Source organism: Rhinopithecus bieti, unplaced genomic scaffold (assembly GCF_001698545.2).
Source record: "Rhinopithecus bieti isolate Rb0 unplaced genomic scaffold, ASM169854v2 scaffold_15087, whole genome shotgun sequence".
In the NCBI taxonomy this organism is placed as follows: domain Eukaryota; kingdom Metazoa; phylum Chordata; class Mammalia; order Primates; family Cercopithecidae; genus Rhinopithecus; species Rhinopithecus bieti.
In genome coordinates this window covers 2,949,502-2,969,969 of record NW_016808547.1, presented here as the reverse complement: position 1 = coordinate 2,969,969, position 20,468 = coordinate 2,949,502, and the positions used below count along the sequence as shown (strand labels likewise).

The 20,468-nt window shown below is 42.3% G+C and overlaps 1 protein-coding gene across 2 annotated transcripts in view; it reads left to right on the top strand.

The window, feature by feature from the left end:
• MINAR1 (membrane integral NOTCH2 associated receptor 1) overlaps positions 1-9,466 on the top strand; it is a 36,736-nt gene extending 27,270 nt beyond the window's left edge. Inside the window, exons 3-5 of one of the 2 annotated variants that reach the window (XR_001888140.1) lie at positions 3,855-4,109; positions 4,482-4,547; positions 9,079-9,132. Coding sequence is in view for 1 of the 2 variants with exons in the window: in XM_017886811.1 (XP_017742300.1) it covers positions 3,855-4,109; positions 9,079-9,276 (453 nt within the window). In the remaining variant the exon portion in view is untranslated. Of the gene's footprint in view, positions 1-3,854; positions 4,110-4,481; positions 4,548-9,078 lie in introns of both variants that reach the window. The other variant, XM_017886811.1, reaches the window with a different exon arrangement.
• Positions 9,467-20,468: the final 11,002 nt, after the last annotated feature.

Here is a 20,468-nt window from a genome sequence, read left to right as displayed (position 1 = left end):
ACACTTGAATCCTTTCTTTCTCTCACCCCCTGCAGTACGGATGATTTGTTTCTGTGGGACCTGTGGCCAATTCTGTTCATTCTAACTGGGTTATAGTGACCCCTTTCTGGCCAAGGTGATACAACTTCAGTGTATTGCTTGTCTCCATTCCATGTCCTGCTTCTAGAAGGTCAGTGGACAGACAAGTCCCTGCTCCTGAGGTCTCCAAGGTCTGTGTTGTCAGAGAGTGAGAGTGGTGTGGGCTACAGACATTCAAAGCCAGGGAGGAGGCTGAGCTCCTTAAATGGTGCTGAAAAGGAAAAGCTTGGAAAACTGGATTTTAAGGAAATGTTCAGCGTCCAAAGAGGGGAGGGAGTAGAAGAAGCCTTTTTTTTTTCTGATTTTAAAGAAACCTCTGGTGTCTGCTGGTTACCACTCTGCCCTTATGGAGCGGCTTACCACGTTTGGTGCTGGAGAGGATCCAGAATTTGATATGTGCTGCCATGCTGGGCACAAGACACCCACGTCCAGTGCTCTGCTCGGGTTCTATTGTCACTGTCTCTTAGCTGCCAGGGTCTGGCCAGGTTTCTGGTGCTTTGGGTTTCAGATATCATTGAACAGTGACCATTTAGAGAACTCAAATGGTTAGGTGCTTCTGTAGAAATATCAGGTTAAACTGAACTGGCCATGCCTCCCATCTATCAAATGTCAAAGCTTCACAAAGCCAGCAGGAATGAGCAGTCACAAGCTTGAGTTGGATCCGCTCGATAGGCCTAACACAAAGTTGCTAATGCTGGAGATGCATTCTCTTTATTTTGTCCCCTTCTGCAACCTCATTTCTCCTTCCTGGCTTGTGGCTCTCACCATCTTTGAGGTGGTGATTCCCATGGTAGTGACCAGACCCAGCCCACCTTTGGAGCTTTGGTTGCATATATCAAACTGCTAAAGGCCAGTTTCCCTAAATGTCTTGTCTACATGTCAAAATCTACAGTTCCCAAAGCAGGCTTTTCTGTTCCTTTAAAACCAGTGTTCCCTCTCACTATTTCCATTCTGGGAGAGGTGAGCATGGGGTCAGCATTGTAGCAATCCTCCAAACTGAAGAAGCCCCTTTGGTCCCTCTTGTTGGGCTCACTTTGTCCAGCATAGCTACCAGACCCTATGGATTTGCGTTCTGTCATTTACACTTCTACCTTGAGTCAAGGCTCTTCCCCTACTGGGGATGCTTGGGCACATTCTCCACCTTCCATCTCATCTCATGAGCCACTGCTGCATTCACTTTCCTAAAATGCCACTCTCTGTGGTTGCACAGGGTCCCCTATTCCCCACTGTTCTCTGACTCTCCTTTGCCTCCGCAAAGAGTTGCAAACTTCTTAGTCAGGCCTTCACAACCCTATGAATTTCATGTACCTTTTCTCAACCAGAAGGCTCTGTTATACCTTGACTGGACCCTGCTCTACCTTGATGAGTCTTCCTGTTTTTCCTCAAAATAGCCATGCTCATTCATTTGGTCACCCATTCAGTAAACACTAATTGAGCACCTATGATAGCCAGGTCCTATTTCACTGTCAAATTTTTCTTCATATGAATCCTCCACCAAGACTCTCTGGTCCACCTCCCCCATACTGATCTAAGTCCTATGTTCCCCTCGAGGCCCCTTACTTCATAAGTCTCTGTAAGCTTTCCTAGGGCTTATTGCTGGTCTCCAGCCCTTATTTCTGTTTGTTCAGACATAGTGGATGCAAACTTTTTTTGAAAATACGTATTATGTATATGTATTGACTGCCCAGTACGAACACAAACTCAGTGATACAAACAGGCATAGGTAGCAATGAAACTTTCCATCTTAGAAGTGAAAACAGTTTCAAATCCTGGCTCTGCCTCTTACCAGCTGTCTGACGTTGGGTCAGTCTCTTAACCTCTCTGACCTGAGTTTCCACATCCATACTAGGGATAATAATAGTTACATCCTCAGAATTTTAATGAGAAGATGAAATGAAGACAATGCATGTTTAGCACTGAGCAGAGTGGTGGACACATAGCCCTTGGTTAATTGCAATTATGCCTGCAATGGCTGCCATCATAGTTATTATTATCACCATCTACCCTTCCTCCCAGCTTGGTGCAGACTCTGCGTGTAATAGGAGCTCTCTGAGTGTTGGGTGGTGGTGATGAGCAAAAACTGGTGAAGTCTCTTAGAAGATACTTGGCTTTGATGAGTTAGAAAATAAGGGGGAACCTCATTTTCTTGTGTGGATTTATCCTGTGTTCTCTGTGTCAGTGTCAGCAGTCTTGATGGTCTGGAATAGCCAAATGTTATGCTCTATTTGGGTAAAAGCCAATGGGTTGGGTTTGCTGGTAGGTGGAGATGTGTTTCCAGTCGCCATGCAGGTGTAGGATGCACATACTCACACAGGTACACACATACACCACGTGTGCTTCCAACCCCTATGCAAATGTATGACCCACACACTCACACACATACACACATACACCACGTGTGCTTTCAGCCCCTATGCAAGTGTATGATCACACACTCAAACACACATACATACACCACGTGTGCTTCCAGCCCCTATGCAAGCATATGATCCACACATTCACACACATACACACATATACCACGTGTGCTTCTAGCCCCTATGTAATATGATCCACACACTCACACACATACACACATACACCACGTGTGCTTCCAGCCCCTATGCAAGTGTATAAGCCACACAGTCACACACATACACCACATGTGCCCACCACGTTCTTGCACATCAACTCTCATCACATCACACCTAAACATTCTCCTTCTCTTCCTTCTGTACACACACCTTGACTCACATTCTTCTTTTTTCCTTTTTCTCTTGCTATTACTGAGATACACAACTTCTTTGCTCTCTGTTCCATATACATGACTACATATAATTGGCCTCTAACCCTTTGATGAATATTCATGGAGTGTCTTCTACTTGGTGGTATTATCTTGCTGGAGAAGGGGATTAAAAGGTGAACAAAACGATCCCTTGCCTTCAAGGAACTCATAGTTTAGCAGAGGAGCCAGACGGGCAAACAGGTGGTTATAGTTCAAAGGCACAAATGCTGGCCAAGGGTCTGGACAGAGTCCTAAGACGTCACAGAAATGAGCACTGACCTAGTCTTAGGACAGGTATACTGAGAGCAGGAACCTTTGGGTTGCATTTCAGTGACTCAGAATATAAATTATTGCCACCTGTTTTAGGCACCTTCCTACCTCCACACTGCTGTCCAGACTGCTCTCTTATTCTGAAGGCCATATCCCTTCTGACAGGGGCCCATCTGCTGCCTGGGAAAATCAGTAGAGGCTCTCAACACGTGCTTTCTGACTCAGCTTCTTCCTTCCAAAGAAGCAGTGTAGCATCAGGGTTTTCAGCGAGTTCCTTGAGGAAAGGACCCGTATCTTTTACTCATCTGTACCCCGTGCAAAACGGTAAAAGAAAGAGGGGGCATTAATATCAGTAGTTAAAGACTCTCTAAAGCCAGATGATCAGGTTTAAATCCTAGCTCCACCCCTTACTAGCTGTGTGCCTGGGGCAAGTTACTGAGTCTGGGCTCCGTTTTCCTACCTGTACAATGGGGATTCGCAATGGTAGTGATGGCGTAAAGATTCTATTAAATAACCTTTTTCTGGCACAGAAATGTTAGTTTATATTAGTAACATTATGATCATAAGCTTTTCCTAGACAATTTCCCCCAACATGGCTATGTTTTCACACTTTCGATTTGCTTGGAAGTAACTGTACTTTGCTACCTGGATGTCTACAAGAAAGCTGCTGGCTGCTCAATTGCACTGTGAAATCCAAGGGCATCTTTGCCACTTGTCTGGACTTCTTTGTGCCCCTCTGCAGGCAGACAGGCAGTACGACATTCCCCCACAGCACCGACTGCCCAAGCAGCCCAAAGACGGCTTTCTGGTGGAGCAGGTGTTCAGCCCTCACCCCTACCCTGCCTCCCTCAAGGCCCACATGAAGAGCAACCCACTGTACACTGACATGCGGCTGACTGAGTTGGCCGAGGTGAAGCGGGGCCAAACTTCTTGGACCATTGAGGAGTATGCACGGAATGCGAGCGACAAGGGCAAGCTGACAGCCCTGGACCTGCAGGTGAGCCTCTCACTGTCCCTGGGTGGGGGGAAGCCTATCTGTGCCCTGGCAAATGCAGGAATGGATCACGGACGGCTTAGACCAACCAGCCCACTTCCATACCCTCCAACTCCCTGGGCCCCCAACATGGAATTCAGAACTTTAATAAATCATAGAGCAGAAGAGACTTTTAACAAGGGGATCATTGTTTTGCTTATTTGTAAACATTTAGCGGTAGGAATGCTTGATTTATTTATGTATTTTTTATCGGCCATCTGATTTGCTAATGATACATTTATGACTCTGTACCAAGTGCAGATTCTAATATTTGCTCACAAGACCTGAGCCAAACTGTTTAATGAAATACAAGCTGATTTCTCCTTCCATATGTAGCACGTGGGATAAGCATATTTGTGGGAGCCAAGCTATGGATTATGTTTCCATATGGAGCAGCCCCAGGTAAGAGCCATCCCCAGAAGCTCTGTGAATGCAGTTGTGGCTGGAGGGCATGTTTTTTGTTCACCCACAGGCAGGGCTGGGTTTTGGCCACACTTTTATTTTGGTGGGCAGCTCTGCCTGGTTCCATTCACACTGGGTTGATCTATGTCTCCAGATCACCACAGGAACAAAGGAAGCACCCTGTCCCCAACTGTGCACTTAGCTTTGTAGGCAGCCAGGCCATAGCACCAGGGGTGCCCGTTCCGCCCAGGCCCCGGAATGACCATGCACGTGAAGCACAGTTGGTGAGAGCTGCCTGTGGAGATCAGTATGGCAAGGCTTCCCTGAAGTGGCCTTGCTCTAGAACAAAGAGAGCTGTGGGAGGTACAGTGTGGTGGAGAGAAAACACCATGTTCTGGCAGCACTGGGTTTTCATCCCGGACTCCTTCGCTGTGTGGCCAGAAGCATTCACTCCATCTGATTGAGGTTCAGCCCCTCCACCTGTTAAATGGACATAATAATATCGAGCTTGTGAATCATTGTAAGAATTAAAAATAATATATTTAAAGTACCTGGCATCAAGTAGGCACTGAAAAAGAAGGCCCTTGGGGGCTGGTCAATGATGCTGAAATCAATCAACTTTGCATAGTGCTTTCTACAGTCTCTCAGTCCCAGGCACAGTGGCCTGTGAGGCAGGAATTGTTATGACCATCTTCAGTTTACAAATGAGGAAATCAAGGCCCCGGGAAGCTCAATAATTTGCCCCAGGTCAGACAAGTCTAAATTCATACTGGACCATCTGGCAATAAGTCTCATGTTCTTTCTCTTCTACAACTTCCTTGCCATTCATTTTGCTATTGTTAAGAGTTTACTGGAGTTTTATGTTGTTAAAAAAAAAAAATGATTGCAATGACATTTGTTTGTCTTGGGCCCTAAATGACAGCAATTATGGGAAGTGGCAGCTCTGGCCAGACCCTGACAGTGAGTGTTGTGGGGGCATCAGGAGCAACCCTGAGCCCCTCCTCACCCCTCTTACCTCATGCATTTTACATTCCCACTTGTACTGCACACCCCTTGACCCTTCAGGTCAATCCCTCTTCTGTCAACTTCCTGTGGGCAAGGAGGCTAGAGAGAGATTTGATTCTCCCTCCAGTAGGTCCCTGTGCAGCTCTGCTATGGGCGTCATACCTCGATCTGTGGGAATTAGAATACCAAGAGCAGCTGGGGGTCAGAAAGGACCTGGAGGTGTGAATGGCTCAAGCAACGGAATAATCAGTATTTCACCAGTATCACTGGATGACTTTGAAAGAGTTTGATTAATTAGGTGAGTCGTAGACTGAGAAACATCTTTGCAAAGCTTGCAGGGAGGGAGCTGGAAGATTCTCCCCCTACAGATATGTGAGCTTTTAGTGCACCAATGTTTATAAGCACAAAGATAAAATTATAAAAATTAAAAACAGATATTTGGATTATAGAGCTTTAGGTGACATTACTTAAAAGTGCAAAGGAGAGAGTATCCAGTTGCATAAAATATGAGGAAGTAGAGAGTTCAATAGCTGTATGAGGGTGTTTACAGCAAAAAAGAGCCAACCTTGAGAGCTTGGTGAAGGCAGCAAGTACCACCTTTTTTCTTTTCATCTCTTTGCAGATACCCGGGTACAGTCTTAGGGCAGTGTTGGTGTCTGGACAATCTTCCCGGAGCTCCTTTGTGTTGAGATGTACATTCGCCATCAGTGGTTCCCACTTGAGGGCATAGGCACAGGTGCAAACCCTGTTCTTCTTTCCAGTGTTTGCCAGGGCTAATTAATAACTGCATACATTCGCCTGTGTCCCTTGAAACCTCAGTATTACCTCTCTTCTACCTGATGCGATTACAGCTTAGAGTTATTGAAAAAACTAATTAAAAATAGTTTATTCCACACACTGAATCCCAGCCCATAATAGTGTATATAGCTATGAAAGGAAGCCAGTTTCCTTCTGTCTGAGCCGGAGGGAATAAAGCACAAAATCTGATGTGTTATTTACACACTGTTTGGCTTCTGGGCCAGCCCTAGGATGACTGAGAAGAGCAGGTTGTTTTACCCATAGTGTGGCTGAGCCTGACTTCCAGGTGCCAGGGTATGGAGGGCTGCTGGTCTGACCCTCCACCAGCTCCCAGCCTTTAGGGGCACATTACCCACTTCTGCAGACCAGTCTTCCAGCAAAATATGCCCATCTTGGGTCCATCTCTCCTTTCTTTAGTGTCTGTTAAATTGCTGAAGGGCTTTCATGTTTTCATACCAAGGAGAGCAGACTGGTCCCAAGGGCCTGTGGCAGGCAGAGCTTTGGCGGCTCAAGCAGGAGGAGGAGGCAGTCCAACAATCAGGCCTCGGCAGCAGTGGAACTGCTCTGGGAAGCTCAGGGAAGAGACTCCTGGGGTTCTAGCAGAGGATGCTGTAGCAGGAGTTTCTTGCAAAGGCTGAAGGGTTGGACAGAGCACCCTGTACAATAAGGACTTTTCCCACATTGAGAGTGTCTTGGTTTCTATTTTGGGTGCCCTGAGTGTCCAGGACCACCTTCCAGCCTTCCACGTAACTTGAGAAATTAAATAGCAGTCTCAACATTTTGCCTTGGTGAGGGAAGGGACCAGGAAGATTTTCTGTGATGCCTAGATCCCCTTCTCTTTCCATTGTACAGTGTCGTATAGCATGTCTTAGAACAGGGGCTGGCAAACTTTCTTTGTAAAGGAACAGATAGTAAATCCTTTAGGCCTTGTGGGCCTTATAATCTCTCACAACTGCTCAACTCGGCCATTGTAGCACGAAAACAGCTATAGACAATTTGGAAACAAATAGGAGTGGTTGTGTTTCCATAAATCTTTATTTTTGGACACTGAGATTTGCATTTCATATAATTTTCACTTGTCATAAAATATTATTATTTTGATTTTTTTTCAACCATTTAAAAATGGAAAAAATCACTCTTAGTTCAAGGGTTGTAAAAAGACAGGTGGCAGGTGAGATATGGCCTGCAGGCCATAGTGTGCCTAGCTGTGTGCTAGATGACTGTGAGCAACAGGTAGATAATCAAGCCTGGGGGAGCAGGGCCTGCGGGTTGTCAGTGTCCTGGCAGCAGGCTGGTGGCGTGCTCAAAGGGGTAGTTAAGGAGGGGACTCTTTACAAAAGCTGGTGAAGCACCCAGAGACCAGCACCAGTAGGAAGCTGTTGCCACCCTTGGATCTGAAGGGCCAAGGGAAAGGGGCTGTTTCTGAAATTCACTGAGACCCACAGCTCTGACAGCAGGTGTCCAATAGGAGCTGGGCCACTGACAAACTGCAGCCCAGCCAGGAGGGAGCTGGGGGAATAAATACCTCAATCTCTCTTTCTTCTTGTCTTCATTGGTTGAAACCCCATGGGAGCTTGAAGGCAGGGGAGTCCCCATGACGTGTCCATGTAGTTTATATTCCTAGGGGCACAGAGCAAGATGGAAAAAAAACAGAATGAATCTAGAAGGTCAGGCAGAGAATTACTATCATGCATTAGAATCATCACTGTTCCATCAATAAATGGTACAACTGAGTTTTTTAAAACCTTGAAAGGTTTGTTTTTTGGACCTCTGTTTGTATATGTGTATGAATAATTTTTAATGTGCCCATGTTTATGAGCATAAAACAATCTAAGAAAATCTTCAAAATAGATATTTTGTTTACATTTCAAAGACTTAAATGGCCTCACTTGGAATTGCAATGTGTTGTTGCTTTTATGTGACATATTATTAAATGCTTGCCATAAAATGAGAACACTGCCTTTCTTCATGGAAATAGATTTTAACTGTCAACGTGGAATAGGATTCACAGGCAATACAGGTTAAATATGGTATTTCTCCTGATGATAGTTGATTAATCTTGGGGAGATCAGCAGACAGATGTCAGTGGGGGCTCTCTCTTGGGGGAAGCTGTACCAAGTCTGGATCCATTGCCAAGGCAGGTCTGGGGTGGGAACAGTCTGCTATGGGGTCAGTAGACCTTGACTTTGAGCAGTGGCATGACCTGCTCAGATAAATGGTTGAAGTTGAAATATTTTATATTTTATTTGAACTGCTCATCTTGGAGGTTCCTTTGATTTTTCAGTAGAAGCTTTTCAGAGTGCTATGATGGCCTTGTTTCAAGCAGATCTGTTCATAGAGCCTGTTGGAAGAAAGCATTTTTCAGCGACTTTCCTTGTTTCCCTTGCAGAGGGGCCTGCCTGTTCTTGGTTGCATGCCCTTGAAGTTTAGAGTCTTGCTCATCTCAGCCCCATTTTGCTTGCTTACAGATGAAAGACCCTTGGGTTTCTCTGTGTCAAAACCAACACGACATTTTTAGTGAGGGAGGGGCCCATGCAATCTGTGATATGTGGGATGAGCCTGTGGTAGCCCGCCTCAGGCAAGGGGCTGGTGGGGCAGTGTTATGCAACACAGTCTCTAACTCCCAGCTGCAGACAACTTAAGTGCTTCAGGAGTGATGACGGTCAGGATGTCTTTGACCTGATTTCAAGTATTCACTGTATTTCTAACATCTTCTCTTCGCTTTTAGACCCAAGAATCTTTAAACCCAAACAATTTAGAGTACTGGATGGAAGACATTTATACTCCAGGATACGATTCATTACTAAAACGTAAAGAAGCCGAATTCAGACGAGCCAAGGTCTGCAAGATAGCTGCTCTGATCGCTGCTGCGGCATGCACCGTCATCCTCGTTATTGTCGTGCCCATCTGCACAATGAAATCATGAGCTAAGAATGCAACCTTACGTACAGCTTATGACTACCGATGTTGTCGTCTGTATTTTAGAATCTTGCAGCAGTGAGACAACAATTTATTGAAATAGAGATGAAATCATGGAGGCAGTTCTACAAATATTGAATGAAGGTGGTTTTCAGAAAGTATCCTAAATCTACCTACCTGTTAGCTTTGACTCAATTACACTCTGATGCATTTTTAGAAGTGCAATATCTTTTCCTACCAAAAGAACATAATGGACTATCAATAAATACAAATTGAATATTCCAACCAAAAAAAAAAAAAAAAAAAAGGAAGATTAACTGGGTTCTTTCCATTTTGATGATGTTTCATGGTGGGGAATAAGTTATACAGAAGATATTTAATACATGCCTCTTTAGAAGAAACTAAGGGAAGTAGCAACATAAGAAGAAAAGAGGGTGGGTTCTCTTTTCCATAAAGTTCTTAGACCATTGCTGGTGAAGTAACAGGGTGTGCGTCCCTAAAGGGTATTACTTCTCTGTCGACTTTTATCAAGGGCTACTGACGTTTCATTCTTGCCCTTTTGTCATCAACAAGACAGAATGTCTGCATCACTGCAGATCTTCATGGAAACATTCTGGACCTTCTTCCTTGCACTTGGAGTAAGAAGGAGCTGGACTACCAAGTCAGGCGTGGAATGAAGTATGCTCAGACTGCATGATGGGCCAAGGTATTCAGGCCAGGAGACCTTCCCGTCCTCAATCCAAAGTGTAGGGGAGCTGTTTGCTAACGATGTAAGGTCAGTATTTGAAAATCATGGCCATTCCAAAGGATCTCCTGTTCTTGCTTTGGTGTGTGGCTCTATTCCTTGATTTTCTATCTCCTGGTGGTACCAGATGCTCTGCCTCTCATACATGAGTTGAAGAGTTTGGAACTTGTCCTTGTGCCTTGAAGAGTAGAGACAATGGCTTAACATTGACATTCTATCTGTAAACCATGGTTTTCATGCACCACTAATATCTGCCATTTTCAATGGCTTTAAAAAGATTTTGAAAGCTTGTTCAATAATATAATAATAATAAAGGCACTGAGGTCTTCTCAGTTACCCCAACACCTACTGCAGAGTTTTGAATACTTGTCAGCAGTGCAAAAAATATTATCTATTTAACCACTTATCTATATGTCTATCTAAATACCTGATTTTCATTTATTGTCTTCTCTGTTAAATAACCTGAGAGCGAGGTTTCTTTAGTGTAAAAGAAGCTGTTGTAATTTCATCCAAATTTGATCTGTCTCCACCTGCTGAATGGTGCTTTGCCAATAATGGAACAGAAAGAATCCCTATCAGCATCTGATTCCAGTGTGTTGTTACAGGTTAAAGAAAAAAGGATTGACAGAAACTAGCTACCTTATATATATATTTTTGATAACAAGGTGGGATATAAATAGATTTTGGTAGCAAGTGTAATCACTCTGTATGATATAATAAATTTCTAAAAGAGAGATTTGAGAGCATCTCAAATTTTAAAGTAATAGGAGTCTAGCATCCATTCTGAAAAATCCCAAATAATGCTTAGCTTGCTGTGTCTAATTCTGTTGTTCACCATTAAGGGGTAGACAGTTAATTTTATTATGTTAACAAGTGAGGGATGAATGTTTTCATCTGTAGTAAACCTTTATTTTTAGAAGTCTACATGTTATCTATTTGTATTATCATGTTTATGTATGGATTTTCAATTTCAGTGACTGAAAACTTAAGCCTTAGTATGAAAAACTGAGGATTTATAATTGAAAATGAAAAAAATATGTATATGTTACTATCTGTCATCAGAATTATACTCTTTGGTGCTCTGTTTTCAATGGGGCATATTACATAAGTTGTTTCTTTCACCCCAAAGAGACTACTAGGTTACCACTCTGGGCATTGCCTTTCCACCTAATCCCTCAACCAGTAAGACTCTGTACCACATTCTAGCCCCACTATTCTCCTCTTTATCACAGATTAAGTGCCAGAGCATCAGAGATAGTAGCTCCCAACCTCTTGCTCTGGATTTGCAGAAGAATGGAGATGTACTTACCCAGAATAAGAAAAATCTAGTCAAATCCACCCCAAATCTTCCATTTGACAGGTAGGACCATAGAGGCTGGACCAAACCACTTTTTCCACTGCCCTTGGCTGAATCTATTCCTAGTGGACCCCGTCTGGGCATATCCCTAGCTACCTTGGGAGGGCATGACTATAAGTCACACCTCAGGCTTGAAAATGAAAGGATTCTGTAGAATATTCTTCTATACTTTCCATAGCTGGAGAGGTAGTCAGAGAAATTCAGTCTTGCTCTGAGTCCAGAGTAGCTTTAAGGAGCTTTAAAATTCAACTCAACATTGTTGTCGAATAATGGCAACATCTAGACCTGGTAATAATCCAGGAAATTGGACAATGGAGGCCAAAAGTAAGGTGGGTTTCTCTGGAAAGGGGTCATCCTCAGCCTGATAATACCAAATCTGATGTTGAGGTTATGAATCATTACCATGGCTTGGAGCTACTGGATGCTTGGGGTCTTGGGATAGATAGAAGGTAAAGTTCACAGTTGGAGCCTTTCTTGCCATTGACCCCAAGCTCACCCCAGCCTTCCTTCCCTGACCCTGAGACTCACCCTATCTCCTCTATTCTGTGAGTTTGCAGAATGAGCAAGACAGAGTTTGGCTAGGAGGAAACATCTATCCATCCCTCTAATCTTTGCCCATCACCTCCTGTTGCAATGAGCTCCCCAGAGGTGACATACGGACGGGCCTCTCTACTGTACTGGGTGCCATCTCCCACCATACTCTGGCATTTTTATATAAAGGGTAATTTCTTGTACCTGAGTCTAAAATTACATTATCAAAATTCACTTCATTTTTCCTGCATTTTAAAAGTAATAAAATGTTATTATTTAAGAGATTAGTTTGAAATTAAATATCCTTAACCAATGATTAAATTCATAATCATTTCATCTTCTAATCTGAATTTGTTTTGAACACAGCCTTGCAGAAAAGCAAAAAATATTTTCCCGCTCATATTTTTCAGAAATTTTACACCAGTATCCCCTTCATTAAACTGCAAATACAGTAAGGTAAATCATACGTACATCATCCATTACTAGCTGATCATAAATTGTTAGTATTTTAAGGCATGCAATTATGTGATTGATATCTGCAAGGCTAGTTTAATAGACGTGCTAAATATCACTGTTCTGAATATCTGTGCCATAGTTCTGATACCCTTATTGGAATCAAGGCAGTGCTGTTTTTGTTTACAGGTTGTCAAGATAAGAGCAGTGACTTCACATTTGTTGGTTCTTTTTCTTAATAGAAAAAACAAAACAGAAGAAGCTCTGCCAACAGTAAAAGATTCTGTTAAGTGGTATAAAAGTTTGTGAATGTTGAAATTCAACATGCTTCATATTATAACCAATCTGCAAGAATATTGTGGTCAATTGTGTGAATACCAAATCAGTATATACTGTATATTGTACTATGAAAATTTGTATTTAAAGGCAAAAATACGAATAATTGTTCATATAATTGGGGAAAAGGGTATTAAAATATTTATTAAGTAACAATGAGAAATGCAACAAACTTCCTTATTTATGCCTTATGAATAAAAGAGTGTGGAATGTAAGGTGAAATTTTATGTGCAAGATCCTGAAGGAATGGGTATTCTTGAAGGCAGGGACTGTGTCTTTTCTATGTTTGTTCTGTACAGCTCTCAGCACACTCTTGGTGCTTGATAAATGTTATATAATACCAATAACTAAGCACATTTTTAGATCTTTTTTCAAATGGCGTGTGTAAAATTTGGTTAATGTACAATGATTGGTTTGAAGCTATCATGTAAAATTGGCCTCTCCAAATATAATCAAAAATAAACTGAAGAAAATATAAAATATCTTGCCATGAGATTTTATTTTATGCATAAATTATAAGTGTTCGTTTTATGTAAGGATCATGTGTCCAGCTTGATGACTTCTCACAACTTGAACAGTTTCACAAATTGAACATGTAATCAGCACCTAGAGTAAAAATGTCTCAGAACATTTAAACATCCCAGAAGCCTCCCTCATGCCCCTTCCAGTTAAAATCCTGAAAAGACAAACCACCATCCTGACTTCTGAGGCTCCAGATTAGTTGTGCCTGTTTTTGAGCTTTATGTAAAAGTAATTGTGCAGTATCTACTCTTTTGTGTCTGTCTGCACTGTTTCAGCAGGATGTTTGTGAGAGATGTTCATTTTGTTCTGTGTGGTTGCAGTTTTCTCATTCTTATTTCACTAACTCATTATGAATGTACTACAGTTTATTTTTCCTTTCTACCATTGAATGGGCATTCAGGTAGCTTCCAATTTGGGCTATGAATATTCTTGCATATATCTTTTTTAAAAATTTGAGACGGAGTCTCACTCGGTCACCAGGCTGGAGTGCAGTGGCGTGATCTCGGATCACTGCAACCGCCACCTCCTGGGTCAGGTGATTCTCCTGCCTTGGCCTCCTGAGCAGCTGGGACTACAGGTGCACGCCACCATGCCCAGCTAATTTTTGTATTTTTAGTAGAGACAGGGTTTCACCATGTTGGCCAGGATGATCTTGATCTCTTGACCTTGTGATCCACCTGCCTCGGCCTCCCAAAGTGTTGGGATTACAGGCATGAGCCACCACACCCGGCCTCTTATATATATCTTTTAGTGAACATACGCATGCATTTCCGTAATGCATATCCCTAGGAGTAAAACTGCTGGGTCATGAGATATACCTACACACTGCTTTAATAGATACTGCCAGCAAATTTTTAAACATGGTGCTACCAACATACACGTTCAACAGAAGCATTTATGGGGGTTCCAGCTTCTTTACATCCTACTCAACAATTGGTATCATCTGTCTTTCATTTTAGCCATTCCACTCACTGTGTGTATAGTGTTATCTCATTGTGTTTTTGATTTGTATTTCCCTGATGACTAATGAGATTTGCTATCTTTGCGTATGTTTATTGGCCATTTGGATATTCTATTTTGTGAAGTACTTGTTTATGTTTTTGCCCAGTTTCCGACTGGGTTTGTGTCTTTTTCTTACTGATTTGTGGACATCCTTTATTTATTATGGAAATGTGTTCTCTGTTAGATAAATATTGGAAATATTACTTTCCATTCTGTGAGCTGTAGTTTTTGCTTTCTTGATGTTTGTCTTTTGATGAATGAAAGTTATTTATTTATTTATTTATTTATTTATTTTGTTTGTTTGTTTGTTTGTTTGTTGAGATAGGGTCTCACTTGCTCACTCAGGCTGGAGTGCAGTGGGTATGATTCTTGGCCCACTGCAACTTCTGCCTCTCAGGCTCAAGCCATACTCCCACCTCAGCCTCCTAAGTAGCTGGGATTACAGGTGTGTGTTACCATGTGTGGCTAATTTTTTTGTTTGTTTGTTTTGTGTTTTTTGTAGAGACGAATTCTCACTATGTTGCCCAGAATGGTCTTGAATTCCAGAGCTCAAGGGATCCGCCCACCTTGGCCTCTCAAAGTGCTGGGATTACAGCACTTTGGGAGGCTACTGTGAGCCATTGCATTTGGCTAATGAATAAAGGTTCTTAATTTAATATAGAAATTTATTATTTTTCCCAATATGATTTGGAATTTGGGATCTATTAAAAAATCTTTTCATACTACAAGGTCATGAAGATGGAAGATGCTCTATGTTTCTTCTAGAAACTTTATTGTTTTTCATAGTGAAACCTGTACTTCTAGAATTGATAGCTGTAACTTGTGTGAAGTAGGGGGTGAAGGTATGTTTATTTTCCTGTTTTGATATCCATTGATCAGCACCATTCATTACAAAGATAATTTTTTCCCCTTTGGCATAAAGCTGCTGAAAGTCTTTGTGGTTTCCTGGGCTTTTTATTCTTCTCCTTTGGTCCATTCATTTTTTTTCTTGTATAAGCATATCAACATAGTTTTTCTATCCTAGTCATATTAAGGCATTCCTCAACAATGAAATAAATGAATAATAGCTTACTTGGGCAGAAGCCTTGGCACATTTCTTGCTTATGAAATCATATCATGGCAGATGTTGAAGAAAGAATGTGTCCAGCTCCTTTTATCCCATCTACTGTTCACAAATGTCACTGGTTTCCCTGCTTGAGTCGTTAAAGGAAAATGATTAAGCATGAGTCACAGCACATTGTAAAAAGCATTAGTATCTTCACACCTAAAAACAGCAAGAAGTCTCTGATAAAATTTTGAAGAATGTTAGAGTAACTCTACAATGGTGGATATAAGAATGCTTTTAAGTTTTGCAATAAAAAATGTAGACCCACAAATCCAAAGTTTGCATTTAGCTGGACTAGGCCTAGATTGCATTTTGCCTGAAATTCAATTGAAAGTGCTCTGAAAAAGTGAATTAAGAAAATAATGTATAAGTAATCTCATAGGAAAAAATGTTTATCTTCCTTCTGAGGACAAATCAATATGTAATATGCGATTGTAAGGTATTTTAATATATCATTAATTTAGCTTCCTCCCCACCAAGTACTAGCAAAAGTCAATACTTGGTTGACTTACTTTATATTATTGAATGTACGTTTTTAAAAAACACATATACCATACCCTAGTGCTCTAGAATTCAGGCTTCGCAATGGCTCCCACTGGCTTTCTCCATAGCCTGAATTATTGAGATTTTTCTGTACCTGGATTTGGTTTATATCTTCAGTAGTTCTCGTGATAGAAAGGAGGGGGACAAGTTACATGTGACTTCACACAGAAGTGATACTGCATTACATGAAGAATATTCCAGTATCTGAAAACAAGAAGAGAACTTCAGAGTTTCTGGCCAGAACCAGGTATAGCATTTCAGCCTTTGAAACACTGCTTCTTGCAAATACTGTCTCTTGACTTTGACTTGCAGCAGTTTATAAAAATTCCTGAAAGATTCATTAAATCCTAGACACAAAATTATTGATAGAAATCGGCAGTACAAGTTTGCAAATGAAAGGACACTGTATTTGCAGTTTCCTTTGCAAATACAGTTTCCTTTCATTTGTCAAGGAAAGCCCTTAATAAATTATACCTAATAAGTTACTGGGTAGTCATTCTGTGAATAGAAGAAATGCACTTGGTATTTTCATGCTGGTTACTCACAGTCATATTCTACATTTTAATGATTCTTGCATAATTTCAGAAATCCCAATGAGGCAGCTTTTCCTAGCCCATTTACTCTGGACCAATATTGTTTGATCTGGATGTCCCAGCCAGTCTAATTTAGCAATTTTGTTGCTTTGTTATTAAAGTTTAGTTTTACTGTTAGTAATGTATATGTGATCTACATCCTTCTGATTCAACCTTTTTCCTCATTTACTCATTTATTTATTTAGTCAACTAATATTTATTGAGCAACTGTAATGTTTAAGGCAGTGGTTTATTGTTGAAATAGTATTGCCTGCTATGTCCCCAGAACTGACAGTGTCTTCTACATACTAGATGTTTAATAAATATTTGTTGAATGAAGGAGTGAATGCATGAATGAATGAAAATCTTTAATCTTCTGTCTTGGAACTTCCATTCTAATGAGTGTGCAGATAACAATCAAATAGGCAAATAAATAATTGTAATCAGTAATGAGGGCAATGAAGGAAAGGAAAGGAAACACTGGGAGAGATCAACTTGGAGAGCAACAGAGGAACCTGTTAGTTAGGGTAGCCAAGGAGGGCTTTCAGGAGGAGGTGACATGTGAGCAACTGAGGAAAAACACTTCTGGCAGAGGGAACTTACAGTGCAAAGGTCCTGAGATGGAAATGAAGATTAGGAAGAAGCCCAGTGTGTCTTGAACTTACTGAACTGGACTAGAGAACATGGTGTGAGGAGAGATTGGCGAAGTAGACAGGGGCTAGATTATGTCGGGCTTTGCAGGCCACAATAAGGAGGTGAGGTTTTATTTTAAATATAATTGGAAGCCTTTGGAGATTTCAAGCAGTGAAATGACCTAATCCATAATCTGATTTATATTTTTAGCATATTGCTCTGGCTGCAGTGTGGAGATGGAGTAAAGGGAAGCAAGGGCGGAAACAGGGAGACCAGTAAGTGGGTAGTTTCAAATAACACAGGGAGAGATGGTGGCGGCTTAAACTAGGATGAGACCCTGGAGTTGACCTTGTATTTGTAGGTGCAGCCAGCTGGACTTGCTGATGAGGGCAGTGGGGGAATTAGACAAGTTGATTAAGGAGGGCTTCCTGATTTTTTGCCTTTAGAAAGAGGGTAGGTGATGGTGCTATTTAATGTCTTGCAGAAGACTTTGGAAGGAACAATTTGGGGATGGGAAATGGCATCTAAGGCTTTGTTTTAGACATGTCACATTTGAGATTTCCTTTATCAGGTCCCTATAGGATGAAGTTTGACATAGTCTTGCCTCTTCTCTATCTAGATAATTCACCTTTAAGACTCTATTCAGCATCATTTTCTCTAGGAAGTCTTCTATATCAGTCACTTTAAGCCATGGTATGCTTCTCTAACAAGCAGTTCCCCAAATCTCAGTTACTTATGACAACAGTTTGCTTATTTCCCATGTCACATGTTCATCATGGGTCAGGTACAGCTGGATCTCATGTCTTCTTCATTATAAGACCCACACTGAATGAGTAGCCCTACATCTGGGACATTCGGGTCTCCTGACAGAGACGAAAAGAGACATGGCAGAAGTCCACAATAGTTCTTGGCATAATCCCTACATTCACATTTCATTGCCAAGCCATGTCATGAAACCAAGCCTGATGTCTTCAGGTATGAAAATAGACTCCTTGCTCAAGGAAGGTCCTAAGAGCATGGTGCCTGGTAGGGAAGGGAAGCAGTTATTTTTGAAAAATATTAACTAGCATAGTGCTGGCTAGTGTAGGAGCATGTTAGGTAGCAAATTCTCAGGCCCCACCCTAGACCTGAATCAGAAAATTGCAGGAGATTGGGACTGGAGACCCAGTAATTTGTGATTTATACGGCCCTGTAGGTGATTCTAAGGCATGCTCAAATTTGAGAATCACTGATCTCACATATCTGCTCTGACCCTTTTCCTGTACCAACTAGGTCAACAACATTTCCATAACACATTCACATCCTATCACTGGTGCTACCACATTATGCTATAGTTTTATGCACAGGAACAATTATGTAGAGCCTTACAGGTTACATTTGCCAACCTAGCTCAGCTCTAAGGGTGCAGTCTATGTGCACTTGGGAACCTCTGTTTTGGGGAGGATCAAGGAGTATCTGGGTTCCTAGAAGTCACTATCCTCTGTCTATATATCCTCAGCCCAGCCATTGCTCCACCTGCTAGACTGGTCCAGTTCCTGCAGCACACCCAGGTAAAGAATGGTCTTGTAAAACACCGTCTCTACTAAAAATACAAAAACAAACAAAAAAAATTAGCCAGGCTTGGTGGCGGGCGCCTGTAGTCCCAGCTACTCGGGAGGCTGAGGTGGGAGAATGGCATGAACCTGGGAGGCGGAGCTTACAGTTAACTGAGATCATGCCACTGCACTCCAGCCTGGGTGACAGAGAGAGACTCCATCTCAGAAAAAAAAAAAAAAATGGTCTTGGTAACATGGTCTCTGCATATAGGTTGATGCTCCTATAATGTAATCATAGGACCAATCACCTTCTCCTGACTCCTAGCCATCAACCTGGCTCACCGTGTTCTCACTTGACCTCTACTCTGACACCAAGTTAGCAGTGCCATCTGCTTGTCCATCCAGCCTCCTGCCGTCCACGTGGCAAGCAACACTCTGTGTCCAATGCAGGTCTGCTATTCACCAGTCAGAATAACTGTTCCTTCAGGTCCTAAGACTGGCCAGGTTCCACTCCCGGCCTCTCCTGAACAGATGTATAATTCTTCAGAACGTTAGATGCTAGGGGCCCCAATTTGTATTTGGATGGTCAGGAAATACACAGAGAAGGGGTCTTAATAGCTTGTCCTCATCCAAATCAGGACTGCACTGTGTCCCAGACTGTGCATTGCACCATGGTGGGTGCTTGGTGAGTATCAAATGCACAGCAGTGATCATCACACTAATGGCATTAACCCTGGTTGAGCACTTAGCATGTGTCAGGTGATCCATTAGTTAATCCTCACAACCATCTTAAGAAATAGAAATGGTGGCCCAGGCACAGTGGCTCATGCCTGTAATCCCAGCAGTTTGGGAGGCCAAGGTGGGCAGGTCACCTGAGGTCAGGAGTTTGAGACCAGCCTGGCCAACACGGTGAAACCTTGTCTCTACTAAAATAAAATTACAAAAATTGGCCGGGCATGCTGGTGCATGCCTGTATCCCAGCTACTTGGGAGACTGAGGCAGGAGAATCACTTGAACCCGGGAGGCAGAGGTTGCAGTAAGCTGAGATCGTGCCACTGCACTCCAGTAATGGTGATGGAGCGAGACTCTGTCTCAAAAAAAAAAAAAAAAAAAAAGAAGAAGGAGGAGGAGGAGGAGAAGAAGGAGAAACGATGACTGTCCCCATTTTATAGTTGAGAAAATGGAGGCTCAGAGAGATATGCCTGAGGTTATACAGCTGGTGCCTTGAATCTTGGATTCAAAACCTGTTTTAAAGTATAGTGTATTAATAGAAAATGTAAGATATAAGGCCAATAGCTAGGAAGGTGATTGCCATTAAACATATAGTTTCCGGCCGGGCGCAGTGGCTCACGCCTGTAATCCCAGCACTTTGGGAGACCGAGGCAGGCAGATCACGAGGTCAGGAGATTGAGACCATCCTGGCTAACATGGTCAAAACCCATCTCTACTAAAAATACAAAAGGTATCTGGGCGCGGTGGCAGGCATCTGTAGTCCCAGCTACTCAGGAGGCTGAGGCAGGAGAATGGCCTAAGTAAACCTGGGAGGCAGAGCTTTCAGTGAGCCTAGATCGCGCCACTGCACTCCAGCCTGGGCGACAGAGCGAGACTCTGTCTCAAAAAAAAGAAAAAAAATATGTGTATATATATGCACACACATATATATGTATATATATAGTTTCCAAGAGAAGGGGGCAGACCATGCCACGGGGGCCACAGGAAGTACTGGAGTGGGTCAGGAGGCAGAGAGAGAGAGGGAGTTGTGGGCAGGAGCCTTTGTTGTGGTTTCTGAGGGTGGAAGGGGCAAGGTAGGGTAAGCAGACTTAAGACTGACCAGTTCAAACAATTTCTTTTTTTTTTTTTTTTTT